Source organism: Podarcis muralis, chromosome 18, assembly GCF_964188315.1.
Source record: "Podarcis muralis chromosome 18, rPodMur119.hap1.1, whole genome shotgun sequence".
In the NCBI taxonomy this organism is placed as follows: Eukaryota; Metazoa; Chordata; class Lepidosauria; order Squamata; family Lacertidae; genus Podarcis; species Podarcis muralis.
Genome location: NC_135672.1, coordinates 11,370,610 through 11,383,961, shown reverse-complemented (window position 1 = coordinate 11,383,961; position 13,352 = coordinate 11,370,610). Strand labels below are relative to the sequence as shown.

The 13,352-nt window shown below is 48.1% G+C and overlaps 1 protein-coding gene across 1 annotated transcript in view; it reads right to left on the bottom strand.

Annotated features, from left to right (window-relative positions):
• Positions 1–13,157, bottom strand: part of TMEM59L (transmembrane protein 59 like) — a 28,361-nt gene extending 15,204 nt beyond the window's left edge. The window contains exon 1 of the mRNA XM_077921742.1: positions 13,134–13,157. Coding sequence (XP_077777868.1) covers positions 13,134–13,142 — 9 coding nt within the window. The 5' untranslated portion in view covers positions 13,143–13,157. The remainder of the gene's footprint in view (positions 1–13,133) is intronic.
• Between the last annotated feature and the right edge of the window lie 195 nt (positions 13,158–13,352).

The window sequence follows — 13,352 nt, the reverse complement described above, 5'->3', positions numbered from 1 at the left end:
ACATTTCTGAAAAGTTCAACCACTTTGTGCGAAAAGTTCAACCACTTTGTGCGAAAATTTTTGTGACTATGGCAACCCCTAGTTGGTCTATTTGTCTAGCACTCTGCTGGGAGGGAGGGGACATTTTGAAAAACGTAACATGATAAAATCAGAGCTCGACTTTGTCCCCCGCAAACCTGAAATTTGGCAAGTTCCCGCTCTTCTGATCCACCCTGGCTTATGGAAGTTTTGAAGACGCCCCCCCCCCCGCCCCTTTTAACAGGCCACCCCCCGTCTCAGAAAAATCGAATGGCGGATGAGTTTCATGAATTAAATCAGAGCCGCACCTGATATTCAGTGCCGGATTTACGTATAAGCTAAACACTCTTGTTGTTGTTTAGCCGTTTAGTCGTGTCCGCCTCTTCGTGACCCCCTGGACTAGAGCACGCCAGGCACTTCTGTCCTCCACTGCCTCCCACAGTTTGGTCAAACTCATGCTGGTAGCTTCCAGAACACCATCCAACCATCTCATCCTCTGTCGTCCCCTTCTCCTTGTGCTCTCCATCTTTCCTAACATCAGGGTCTTTTCCAGGGAGTCTTCTCTTCTCATGAGGTGGCCAAATTCTTGGAGCCTCAGCTTCAGGATCTGCCCTTCCAGTGAGCACTCAGGGCTGATTTCCTTAAGAATGGATACGTTTGATCTTCTTGCAGTCCATGGGACTCTCAAGAGTCTCCTCCAGCACCAGAATCCAAATGCATCCATTCTTCGGCGATCAGCCTTCTTTATGGTCCAGCTCTCACTTCCACACATCACTACTGGGAAAACCAGAGCTTGAACTATACGGACCTTTGTTGGCAAGGTGATGTCTCTGCTTTTTAAGATGCTGTCCAGGTTTGTCATTGCTTTTCTCCCAAGAAGCAGGCGTCTCTTAATTTCGTGACTGCTGTCACCATCTTCAGTGATCATGGAGCCCAAGAAAGTAAAATCTCTCACTGCCTCCATTTCTTCCCCTTCTATTTGCCAGGAGGTGATGGGCCCAGTGGCCATGATCTTCGTTTTTTTGATGTTGAGCTTCAGACCATATTTTGCGCTCTCCTCTTTCACCCTCAGTAAAAGGTTCTTTAATTCCTCCTCACTTTCTGCCATCAAGGTTGTGTCATCTGCTCTCTTGGGGGCCCCCAAAAAATTTAAAGGGGAAAAACCTGGATGTACATTTCCAAAATATAAAATAAAAAACAAATAAAATAAGGCATACATATGGCAACAGTGTTTTGTGTTGTGTAGGCTCCTAGGATGTAAGTCATGGGCCCCGCCTGCTCCCTAAAATATCCCTGGTTTGCTCCTTTCTCTATATAGGGTGCCTACATTCTGCATGTACAAATGGCTTAAGATACCTATTAGGTCCATCAATTACCATATAGCATATGTTCAACACAAAAAACATCGACTATTTGTTGTTGACAAAGAGCAGCTGGACTTATAAAGGGCCCCAATACCTTCAGTAGCTGAGGGCCTCATCAAACCTAAATCTGGCCCTGCAGATATTTGATGCAAGCATCAGTAATATCCAAGGCAACACGACGACCAAGCACAACAATGCAATATCAATATCAACTCTTTATATAATCTATACGGAAGATTGAACCATATGAAATATATGAAATACGCGCTCTCTGCCAAACCAAACAAACAGAAATCTTATAGTATCTCTGAAAGTTACAAAATGTGCACTCTTGATGGAATCTCTTGAAAACATAGAACGAAATAAACAATACAGCGGTCCCTCGCAAGACGAATGCCTCGCAAGACAAAAAACTTGCTAGACAAAAGGGTTTTTTGTTTTTTGAGCTGCTTCGCAAGACGATTTCCCCTATGGGCTTGCTTCGCAAGACGGAAACGTCTTGCAAGTTTGTTTCCTTTTTCTTAACACCGTTAATACAGTTGCGACTTGACTTCGAGGAGCAACTTATAGCAAGCGGTGTGGTAGCCTTTTTTGAGGTTTTTGAAGACTTTGGTGATTTTTGAAGCTTTTCCAAAAAACTTTCCCGACACCGTGCTTCGCAAGACGAAAAAAATCGCAAGACGACAAAACTCGCGGAACGAATTAATTTCGTCTTGCGAGGCACCACTGTAAACCAAATAACAAGAGATTGTTCAATGTTCCGTATAGATTATATAAAGCCGTATAGATCAATATAAAGTTTATATTGATATTGCATTGTTGTACTTGGTCATCATGTTGCCTTGGATATTACTGATAATGGTTTGCAACACAGGGGTTTAAATTGTTTGGGATATTTGGGAACTGTAGCGCCACGATAGGAAAACTACAGTTCCCGAGGTTCTTGGGGGGGGGGAGCGCCGCACACTTTTCCAACGCGCTTCAGATGTCTGGTGCAAGCCGTGTTTTTCACTGGGATCTGCAAAGTTCTGCAGGCCCCCCTGCAAGACACATGCACCCTTGACCCCAGAAGGTGTGTGATTTATGACTCCGGTTCCGCAACACATGTGAACGGGAGAACAAGACCATCTCTCTTCCCACCTGTGGCAGCCCGCCTCTCCCCCCCCCCCCGCAGCGTCCGACCCCCTCCAACCCCGCTTTCCCTTTCATCTCCCCCCCCAACCCCCGCTGCGGATACCACCCTTTCTCCACCAAGCCTCATTAACGTAATTTATTGCCTTGCGCAAACCCCTCTTCTCCCCGCGGCTTAATGGGGAACACATGGGAGGGGTTAAGAAAATTGGAGCTGGCGCAATGGCCCGAGGAGAAGGAAGGGGGCGCGATGTGGTTTCGCAATCCTCGTGGGTTCCAGCTCTGAATAAGTCTTCTTTTGCAGAGTTCCCTCCCTCCAAATAATAATAATAATTTATTATTTGTACCCCGCCCATCTGGCTGGGTTTCCCCAGCCACTCTGGGCGGCTTCCGCAAAGACCAAAAACACACTGAGATGTCACACATTAAAAGCTTCCCTGAACAGGGCTGCCTTCAGATGTCCTCTGAATGTCAGTTAGTTGTTTATCTCTTTGACATCTGGTGGGAGGGCGTTCCACAGGGAGGGCGCCACCACCGAGAAGGCCCTCTGCCTGGTTCCCGGTAGCTTTGCTTCTCGCAATGAGGGAACCGCCAGAAGGCCCTCGGAGCTGGACCTCAGTGTTCGCTACCTCCAAATAATAATAATAATAATAATAATAATAATAATAATAATACCCTGAAATACAAATTGAGGTAAGGTCCTGGGACGAGGAGGGGGCAGGTACTTGATGTTTTATTCTGTTTTTAGTGTTTTGTTGGAAGCCGCCCAGAGCGGCTGGAGAAACCCAGCCAGATGGGCAGGGTATAAATATTATTATTATTATTATTATAGATTTTGATGTTTAAAGAATCTATCTCAGCACCTACTTCTGTCCTATTATCACAGTACCATCAAGAGTGTCTTAACCTATAGTATATTATCGTGGTATGGGAGCAGCTCTGAAATGGATAAAAAAGCTTTACAGAGAATAATTAAAATTGCCCAGAATGTTATTGGGCTCCAACTACCAACCCTGGATGAGATCTTCACGTCTCACACTTTGAAGAAGTCACACAATATCCTGAGAGATCCCACCCATCCTGCTCACAACTTCTTTGAACTGTTGCCTTCGGGCAGAAGATATAGGGCAATGAAAACACAAACCACACGCCTTCTGAATAGTTTCTATCCAAGAGCTCTGATTGCACTAAATAATGATCTCAGGGCCAGTTGCAAGGAATAGCAAGCAGGGAGTAGGAAGGAATGAGATAGGTTTTAGGTTATGTTATGCCTTTAATAGGTTATGTTATATTCTGGATTATGTTATGTTTTTATAGATTATGTCTGAATAGGATGAGAGTGTTGGAGATACGTGCAAATGTGTATGTGAACCCGGTCTTTGGGTGGGTGTTTGATTTTCGTTGTTGTGTATACTGTGTATATACGGACAATGACAATAAATTCATCAAAATCAAGAGCACAACTCTGTCCGTTTCCCACTCAGGCTTAAAAAGCAAAGGAGAAGGGCAGTTTTAGACGCTTGCAGGTCAGTTGGCAACCTTTAACGCCGCCCTGGCCATTTGTGTGTTTGGGACGATCGGTGAAGATGAGAGGAATTGGGATTTATGCGCCCTGGCAGTAAAACTGTGCACCTGCTCACAATATGCTCAGCTCGCAGGACCGGGCTGCCAGCTTCCTCATCTCCAGAACTAGTAAATCTGCCCGGGTTTTAATAGGAAAAACCTTCCCGTCTCTTTGCAAGAGGCTAATATTTACAGTCTGTTCCCCTCTCGGCTGCCCCTCTTTCTCCAGGCAAGATGGCTCGGTTTTGCGGCTTTCCTTTCCAGAGATTAAATATTATTGTCTTATTCTCACGAACAGGGCAGCTGCAAGCCCCAGGGTTCAATTTTCCACCATCTTCTGTTTATTCCAGAACCTTGAGGACCAGAATCTTAGCTTATTTTTAAAGGACAAACCTTTGCTGGAGCATCTACGAAAGAAGATTTCAAGGTAGGGCTGTGGAAGACTCGCTGTCTGAACGCCCGAAAAGCAGCTGTTAGTCAATACTGATCAATACCGAATTGAGATTCCCGCATTGGAAGGGGCTGGGATGGATGACCCCCCGATGTCCCAACTCTATGATTTCCAGGTAGGGCTGTTCCCTCCCTGAAACCATAGAGACCCACTGCTGCTGCCAGCCAGGGAAGGAAGTATTGAGCCAGGCTGGCAGAATGTTTCCAGCGAAGTGAGATGACGTTTGCTGTTTGAACAAGAATTCGTTCTTGATATCTTGTGAGTTGAGGTTAGGCAACGTTTTGTCAATAAAAAGGTTGCCCCACAACTTTCGGTGCGGCGCTGTCAATTTCCTTATTACTCCTACTCCTACTAATAATAATAATAATTTATTATTTATACCCCGCCCATCTGGCTGAGCTTCCCCAGCCACTCTGGGCGGCTCCCAATCAAGTATTAAAAACAATACAGCGTTAAATGTTAAAAACTTCCCTGAACAGGACTGCCTTCAGATGTCTTTTAAAGATAGGATAGCTACTTATTTCCTTCACATCTGAAGGGAGGGCGTTCCACAGGGTGGGCGCCACCACCAAGAAGGCCCTCTGCCAGGTTCCCTGTAACCTTACTGCTCGCAATGAGGGAACCGCCAGAAGGCCCTCGGAGCTGGACCTGAGTGTCCGGGCTGAACAATGGGGGTGGAGATGCTCCTTCAGGTATACAGGACCGAGGCCGTTTAGGGCTTTCAAGGTCAGCACCAACACTTTGAATTGTGCTCGGAAACGTACTGGGAGCCAATGCAGATCTCTCAGAACCGTGTTATGTGGTCCCAGCGGCCGCTCCCAGTCCCCAGTCTAGCTGCCGCATTCTGGATTAATTGCAGTTTCCGGGTCACCTTCAAAGGCAGCCCCACGTAGAGCGCATTGCAGTAGTCCAAGCGGGAGATAACCAGAGCATGCACCACTCTGGCCAGACAGTCCGCAGGCAGGGAGGGTCTCATCCTGCGTACCAGATGGAGCTGCCCTGGACGCAGAATTGACCTGCACCTCCATGGACGGCTGTGAGTCCAAGATGACTCCCAGGCTGCGCACCTGGTCCTTCGGGGGCACAGTCACCCCATTCAGGACCAGGGAGTCCTCCACACCTGCCCGCCTCCTGTCCCCCAAGAACAGTCCTTCTGTCTTGTCAGGATTCAACCTCAATCTGTTAGCCGCCATGCATCCTCCAACAAGTTTGGGGTGGTGTGTGTGTGTGTGTGTGTGTGTGTGTGTGTGTGAGAGAGAGAGAGAGAGAGAGAGAGAGAGAGAGAGAGTAAGAGAGAGAAGCCGCTTTTATTACCTAAGAGCATTAAAAACCTGCTTTAATTGCACAACTGGGAGTTGGCCAGGATGTGAATTGGCATTTGTGTCCCGAAAGGCTCCTTTGGGGATGGGTAGACACTCCGAGGAGGAAAGAAGGCAGGCGTTTGGGACTTCCCCGTTGAAAGGAAAGGCGACTGGGAAGTTTGTGGAAATTATGCAAAACCCTGGAGGTAAACAGAGAGAGGGAAGTTCCCCCTCCCTGTCTCGTTACGCTAGAAGGCATGGAAATCCGAGAAAGCTGAACGCTGGGAGACTCAAGATGGAAAGGTTGTCTCATGTTTTCATGGAACATCCAGGGTCAGAGGCATTCTATCTTGATTCCTCCATTCTCTCTGGGCATCTAGTTATCTCCCGCTTGGACTACTGCCATGCGCTCTCCGTGGGGCTGCCTTTGAAGGTAACCCGGAAACTGCAACTAATCCAGAATGCGGCAGCCAGACTGGGGACTGGGAGCGGCCGCCGAGACCATATAACACTGGTCCTGAAAGACCTACATTGGCTCCCAGGACGTTTCTGAGCACAATTCACAGTGTTGGTGCTGACCTTTAAATCCCTAAACGGCCCAGTATCCCTGAAGGAGCGTCTCCACCCCGGACACCGGGGTCCCTCTACCGAAGGCCTTCTGGCGGTTCCCTCCCTGCGAACAGGGAACCAGGCAGAGGGCCTTCTCGGTGGTGGCACTCGCCCTGTGGAACACCCTTCCGGCAGATGTCAAGGCAATAAACAACTGTTTTACTTTTAAAAGACAACTGAAGGCGGTCCTGTTTAGGGAAGTTTTTAATGTCTGGCGCTGTATTGTTTTTAATATTCTGTTGGACGCCGCCCAGAGTGGCTGGGGAAACCCAGCCAGATGGGCGGGGTATAAATAATAAATTATTATTATTACAGTGGTACCTCTGGTTAAGTACTTAATTCGTTCTGGAGGTCCGTTCTTAACCTGAAACTGTTCTTAACCTGAGGTACCACTTTAGCTAATGGAGCCTCCCGCTGCCGCTGCACCACTGGAGCACGATTTCTGTTCTCATCCTGAAGCAAAGTTCTTAACCCGAGGTACTATTTCTGGCTTAGCGGAGTGTGTAACCTAAAGTGTATGTAACCTGAAGCGTATGTAACCCGAGGTACCACTGTATTATTATTATTATTATTATTATTATTATTATTATTATTATTATTAGAACAGGATACCCAGCTAGGAGGGACGCGGGTGGCGCTGTGGGTAAAAGCCTCAGCGCCTAGGGCTTGCCGATTGAAAGGTCGGTGGTTCGAATCCCCGCGGCGGGGTGCTCTCCCACTGCTTGGTTCCAGCGCCTGCCAACCTAGCAGTTCGAAAGCACCCCCGGGTGCAAGTAGATAAATAGGGACCGCTTACCGGCGGGAAGGTAAACGGCATTCCGTGTGCTGTGCTGGCTCGCCAGAGCAGCGATGTCACGCTGGCCACGTGACCCAGAAGTGTCTCCGGACAGCGCTGGCCCCCGGCCTCTAGAGTGAGATGAGCGCACAACCCCAGAGTCTGTCAAGACTGGCCCGTACGGGCAGGGGTACCTTTACCTTTACCCAGCTCGGTGGGCCACAGGCCCTGATCCAGCAAGGCTCTTCGGCACAGAAGTTAAAAAGGGGAATTAAGAAGAAAAAGAAGGAGGTCAGTTTCTGTACAGCCCCCAAACCAAGCCCTGTTCTTCCACTCTGGCCCCTGTCCAGACCCCCCCTGCTTGCCAAATGCAAAATCTAGTTTGTCTCGGAGGGGATGAGGAGAGAGACCACTCGGGCTTGCAGGCACAACAGCTCCTTCGGAGGGATAAAGCAATTTTCCACATCGCCCCCGCACTGCGCGCTAGCAAACAAAACAAAAACCTCTCCCGTCTCTCTCTTTCTCTGTGCCAAGCGCCACTTCCTTGAAGGCCTTCTGTCAAGACCCGGGAAAGCCAGTTTTATTTTATTTCGCTCCGTCATCACTTATCTTCTCTCCCAAAATAAGTATGACCACAATAGGGCCACAGAAACTCGAAGTGTCCCTGTTTTCCTGGTTTTACAGAAGCTGGTTTCTGACTTGATTCCGGAATGTCCCACTTTTCCTTAGGACGTCCCTATTTTCAGGGGAGAAACATTGGAGGGGATGGAATAGGACGTCCTTATTTTCAAGGGAGAAACGTTGGAGGGGATGGAATAGGACGTCCCTCTTTTCAGGGGAGAAACGTTGGAGGGGATGGAATAGGACGTCCCTATTTTCAGGGGAGAAACGTTGGAGGGGATGGAATAGGACGTCCCTATTTTCATGGGAGAAATGTTGGAGGGGATGGAATAGGACGTCCCTATTTTCAGGGGAGAAACGTTGGAGGGGATGGAAAAGGACGTCCCTATTTTCACGGGAGAAACGTTGGAGGGGATGGAATAGGACGTCCCTATTTTCACGGGAGAAACGTTGGAGGGGATGGAATAGGACGTCCCTATTTTCAGGGGAGAAACATTGTAGGGGATGGAATAGGACGTCCCTATTTTCAGGGGAGAAACGTTGGAGGGGATGGAATAGGACGTCCCTATTTTCAGGGGAGAAACATTGTAGGGGATGGAATAGGACGTCCCTATTTTCACGGGAGAAATGTTGGAGGGGATGGAAAAGGACGTCCCTATTTTCAGGGGAGAAACATTGGAGGGGATTGAATAGGACGTCCCTATTTTCACGGGAGAATTGTTGGAGGGGGTGGAATAGGACGTCCCTATTTTCACGGGAGAAATGTTGGAGGGGATGGGAAAGGACGTCCCTATTTTCAGGGGAGAAACGTTGGAGGGGATGGAATAGGACGTCCCTATTTTCCTCCTGTTTCTCGGTTTGTTGGAATTATTTCATATTTCGTAAGATGGTGAGCCTTTGCCTCGGACTGGCATATGTCTTACTACGGACCTGTTTGGCTGCATCAGTCGATGTCTCTTTCGAAGGACGTTCTGTAGGTAAAGTTTTGAACAATATCTAACGGGTCCAGACAATGCTTCGTTTCCAAAAGGAGACGGTTTTTATGCATCCCTTGCAATGTTAATAACCGCAAGAGACACGGCATAAAAGGAATGCGGTTTGGGAGGGAAGAGGAAATAAGCAAGCTCAGGCACTTCAGAGATAGACTGCTTCTGAACTTGTAGGCTGCATTTAGCATCCTGGCCGACGGAGATGAAGATAATTCTTGAATTTTGTCTCACCTGCGGCGGATCTGCGCCCACCAGGCCCCACCCACCCCAAAGCCCCACCCCTAACTGCCTAGCTCCACCCCTCAACCCTTAAAGGCACCGCCCCTTTCACTCCCCTTGCACTGTGGGGGGAAATGGGGTTTTCCGCTGCGTTCTGAAAAGAGAAAAGCTCTTTTTCATCCCCTATTTGGAGAGAAAGGAGTTAAAAGGGGGAAAGGAGGTTAATAAATGAGCTATTAATCTGGCAGTGGTAGTGAGCAAAGATTTCAAGTGGGAAACACGCTAAGTCTGCAGGATTCTTCGCATTTCTGCCTCTTTTATTTGCCCCAGAAGTCCTTTAAGAGAAAGGAAGGATGTAGCAAACAAGAGAGAGATTGGCTGAGTTGTCACGCCACAAAGTCAGATGTTTCTTTCTAATCGCCAAGAGTTTTCCATGGGCCACGATTCCTGGTTTCATCGAACACAGCGGGTCTTACTCCCGAGTAAACGCCGCAACCGTGAAATGAGAAATGCAAGTTTGCCCTATGTGGAGCGAAGCACCGTACTTTCAAAGCACATTTCCCACCCCATCCCGAAGAACCAGTTTGCTAAGGGCGCCGGGAGTTGTAGCATCGCAACTATAACTCCCCGAGCTCGTGGGTGCGGGGGCTTTTTATGTATGTTGCGCACGCAGCCAGGGCACAATTGGGGCAGACCCACACTACGCAAAAACACCCCCCCTCCGGAGAATTCTGGGAACTGTAGTTTAAGAGTGCGGGTGGGGGGACTTCAGTTCCAGGAACTTTTTCAGGGGGGAAGTCATGTGATAGGCTTTAAATGTACAGTGGTACCTCGGGTTACATACGCTTCAGGTTACATACGCTTCAGGTTACAGACTCCGCTAACCCAGAAATAGTGCTTCAGGTTAAGAACTTTGCTTCAGGATGAGAACAGAAATCACATGGCGGCAGCAGGATGAAGATGTTTTTCAGCTTTTTTGGCAGATCTCTCCCTACAATCCCTCATAAAAATGCTTCAGGTTTTTAAACAAATGTTAAGTGGAACATTTTCTTCAATTCGTTGTATATCATTTCCCAAATTTTTAAAATTACCTTACAATCCCACCACATGTGATAAAATGTCCCCTCCTTTTCCTTACACTTCCAACATATATCTGAACTAGTTTTGTACTTTTTCCCTAACTGCACTGGTGTCGTGTACCATCTCCATGTAATTCTCCTTCAATAGGGAACAATCTGTAAATTTTAAATCGGTTTTCCATAATTTTCCCCAATCTTCCAATGTTATGACCCACATCTTGCGCCCATTTAATCATAACTGATTTTACCTCTTCATCTTTCGTCTCCCATTCTAATATTAAATTTTTATTTTGGAACCAGGGGGGTGGTTTCCTCTTTTGAGGCCTGGCTAAAGAGAATAACTCGGCCGGGAGGTTTTCCTCCTCGTCCGAGATTTCTGCCGCTTGGTGTGGGATGGGTGATTCATCCGGCGAAAGGTCGAGAGGGGAGAAAATAGCCACTAACACACATTCCCGGCAGCTGGGTGACTCAGTGGGTGTGTGATGCACCAAACCGCCCCCCCCCCCCCAGAATAAACCGTGCACAAGCGGTTTTTCCAAAAAAAGGAGGGAGACTGTCATTGCCTGACCTTACAAACAATTGCCTGCCCGCCTCGCACCCAATTTTACTCCCTTTTCTTCCAGGAAATTTGCTCATTGTCCTTCAAGCCGTTTTTCTCGCTTTGGGTTCCTTGCAGACTGCAAATCCAGCTTTGTGGCCTGGCTGCGTTTACTCGGCAAAGGTGTGTGTGTGTGTGTGTGTGTGTGTGTGTGTGTGTGTGTAGAACTCTGTTCATGCTCAGAAGCACCCTGGAAAGTGAGGATAGGGAAAGGCTGTAGCTCAGACCTTTGGCCTGTGGAGGATGCCAGGTTTAAGGGGACGAGAGAGACAGAGACCCTGGTCTGGAAGTTTGAGACAGGTGGACCGACGATCTTATTCAGTGCAAGGCAAGATTTCTAGTTAAATCAGTCCTTCATTCAGAATTATGAGGACTTTTGTTGTTGTTTCGTCATGTCCGCCTCTTGGTGACCCCCTGGACCAGAGCACGCCAGGCACTCCTGTCTTCCACTGCCTCCCGCAGTTTGGTCAAACTCATGCTGGTCTCTTTGAGAACACTGTCCCACCATCTCGTCCTCTGTCGTCCCCTTCTCCTTGCGCCCTCCATCCTTCCCAACATCAGGGTCTTTTCCAGGGAGTCTTCTCTTCTCATGAGGTAGCCAAAGCCTCAGCTTCAGGATCTGTCCTTTCAGTGAGCACTCAGGGCTGATTTCCTTCCGAATGGAGAGGTTGGATCTTCTTGCAGTCCATGGGACTCTCATGAGTCTCCTCCAGCACCAGAATTCAAAAGCATCCATTCTTCGGCGATCAGCCTTCTTTATGGTCCAGCTCTCACTTCCATACATCACTACTGGGAAAACCAGAGCTTTTACTATATGGACCTTTGTTGGCAAGGTGATGTCTCTGCTTTTTGAGATGCTGTCCAGGTTTGTCATCGCTTTTCTCCCAAAAAGCAGGCGTCTCTTAATTTCGTGACTGCTGTCACCATCCGCAGTGATCCACAGGGCAGGCGCCACCACCGAGAAGGCCCTCTGCCTGGTTCCCTGTAACCTCGCTTCTCGCAATGCGGGAACCACCAGAAGGCCCTCGGGAGATGGACCCAGGTGTCCTGGCTGGACGATGGGGGTGGAGACACTCCTTCAGGGATACTGGGCCATTTAGGGCTTTCACGGTCAGCAGCAACACTTTGAATTGTGCTCGGAAATGTCCTGGGAGCCAATGTACGTTCTTTAGGACCGGTGTTATGTGGTCTTGGCGGCTGCTCCCAGTCTCCTGTCTGGCTGCCGCATGTTCTCAGAGTGGCCAACTAGTTGCCGCAATGGGGAAACCAAAAGTGGGATTTGAAATGAGAGCAACTCTCCCTGCCTGCGGTTTCCAGCAAATGAGATTTGGAAGTAGAATAGCTTTCTTTAAAACAAACAACCAAAAAAAACAAACCCACCGTTTGAAAATATATATTGAATTTGGCCTTAGCTCATCAGCGCCATCTAGTGTCACATTTGTACAATGCATTTACAACACACTTAAAATGTTATATAGGATATTCCTCGCAGACCAGTTAAGTTCCTTGGCATAAACAGGGAGCATTTCCTACGCCTCATAGAATTGTAGAATTTGAAGGGACCCCGTGGGTCATCTATCCCAACCCTGCAGGAATCGCAGGACTTGAACCCACAACCATGAGATTAAGTGTCTCGTGATCTACCAACTCAATGACAGATCTCTAACAGCCAAGTTTATCTGCATTTTTTTTTAATGGGACAGGTTTCCTGAGGCTAGCAACTGATATGTGGAGGCAGAAAGGTTTTCAGGGAGGGAGGGAAACCAAAGCAATTTGCAAGCTTTTAACTTACTCAGAACTCTTCGTCCAGCCCTGTGCTACTCAAAGGCTGACAAAGTTGAATCGGCCCCAATTAGAGAGAGAGAGAGAGAGAGAGAGAGATGGAGGAGCTCACCCATTCCAGGAACCTCTGGGATGTGTGTAGATTTCAAGTTCAACACAGAATTGTCCTGAATACTGGAAAAAAACAAAACCACCCATTTCACCCTGAGATATTCTTTTTCTTGACCTTTCAATTTTGGGGGTGTTGTTGACTGACAGATCCCTGAGGTTAGCTATATGGATGCAGAATAAGGGGTTTGGGTGGGGGGTTTGGCGGAAAAAAGGAAGGAAGCTAAACCACTTTGCAAGCTTTTAAAGTCACACACAACTCTTCAGCAACGCCTGCGGCGGAGCCCTGCGCAACCCTAAAGCCTGCACCGTTGAGTCAGTCCCATTAAAAGAAAAATCAAGTTTAGACATACCCCCCAAAAAAACCACACGCGCGCACGTTTTCGCCCTGCGCTGGAAAGCTTATTCGAACTGCATTGGCACGCGAATGAACCCAGGCGTCCGGTTCCTCTGTCTTGCTGAGGTCAGAGGGGGTGTCAGGGGATTGCAAGACTGGATTGCGCCCCCCCCTACAGTATTACTCACCTCAGCCATTGCGCGGAGAACACAACGCGGGTGTTTGCGCACGAGAGAGAGAAAGACCTTTTTTCCCTTGCGAGATTTCTTCCCCAAGAAAGAAATGATTTTCCTTACAAAAGAAAGCAGTCTTGAATAGATGAGCCAAAAGGATTGGGGCGGGGCGGGGGGGGGAGTTGAGTAGGTATTTATTGCCCTGAGTCAGAAATGATCTTTTCAGCTTGCTGA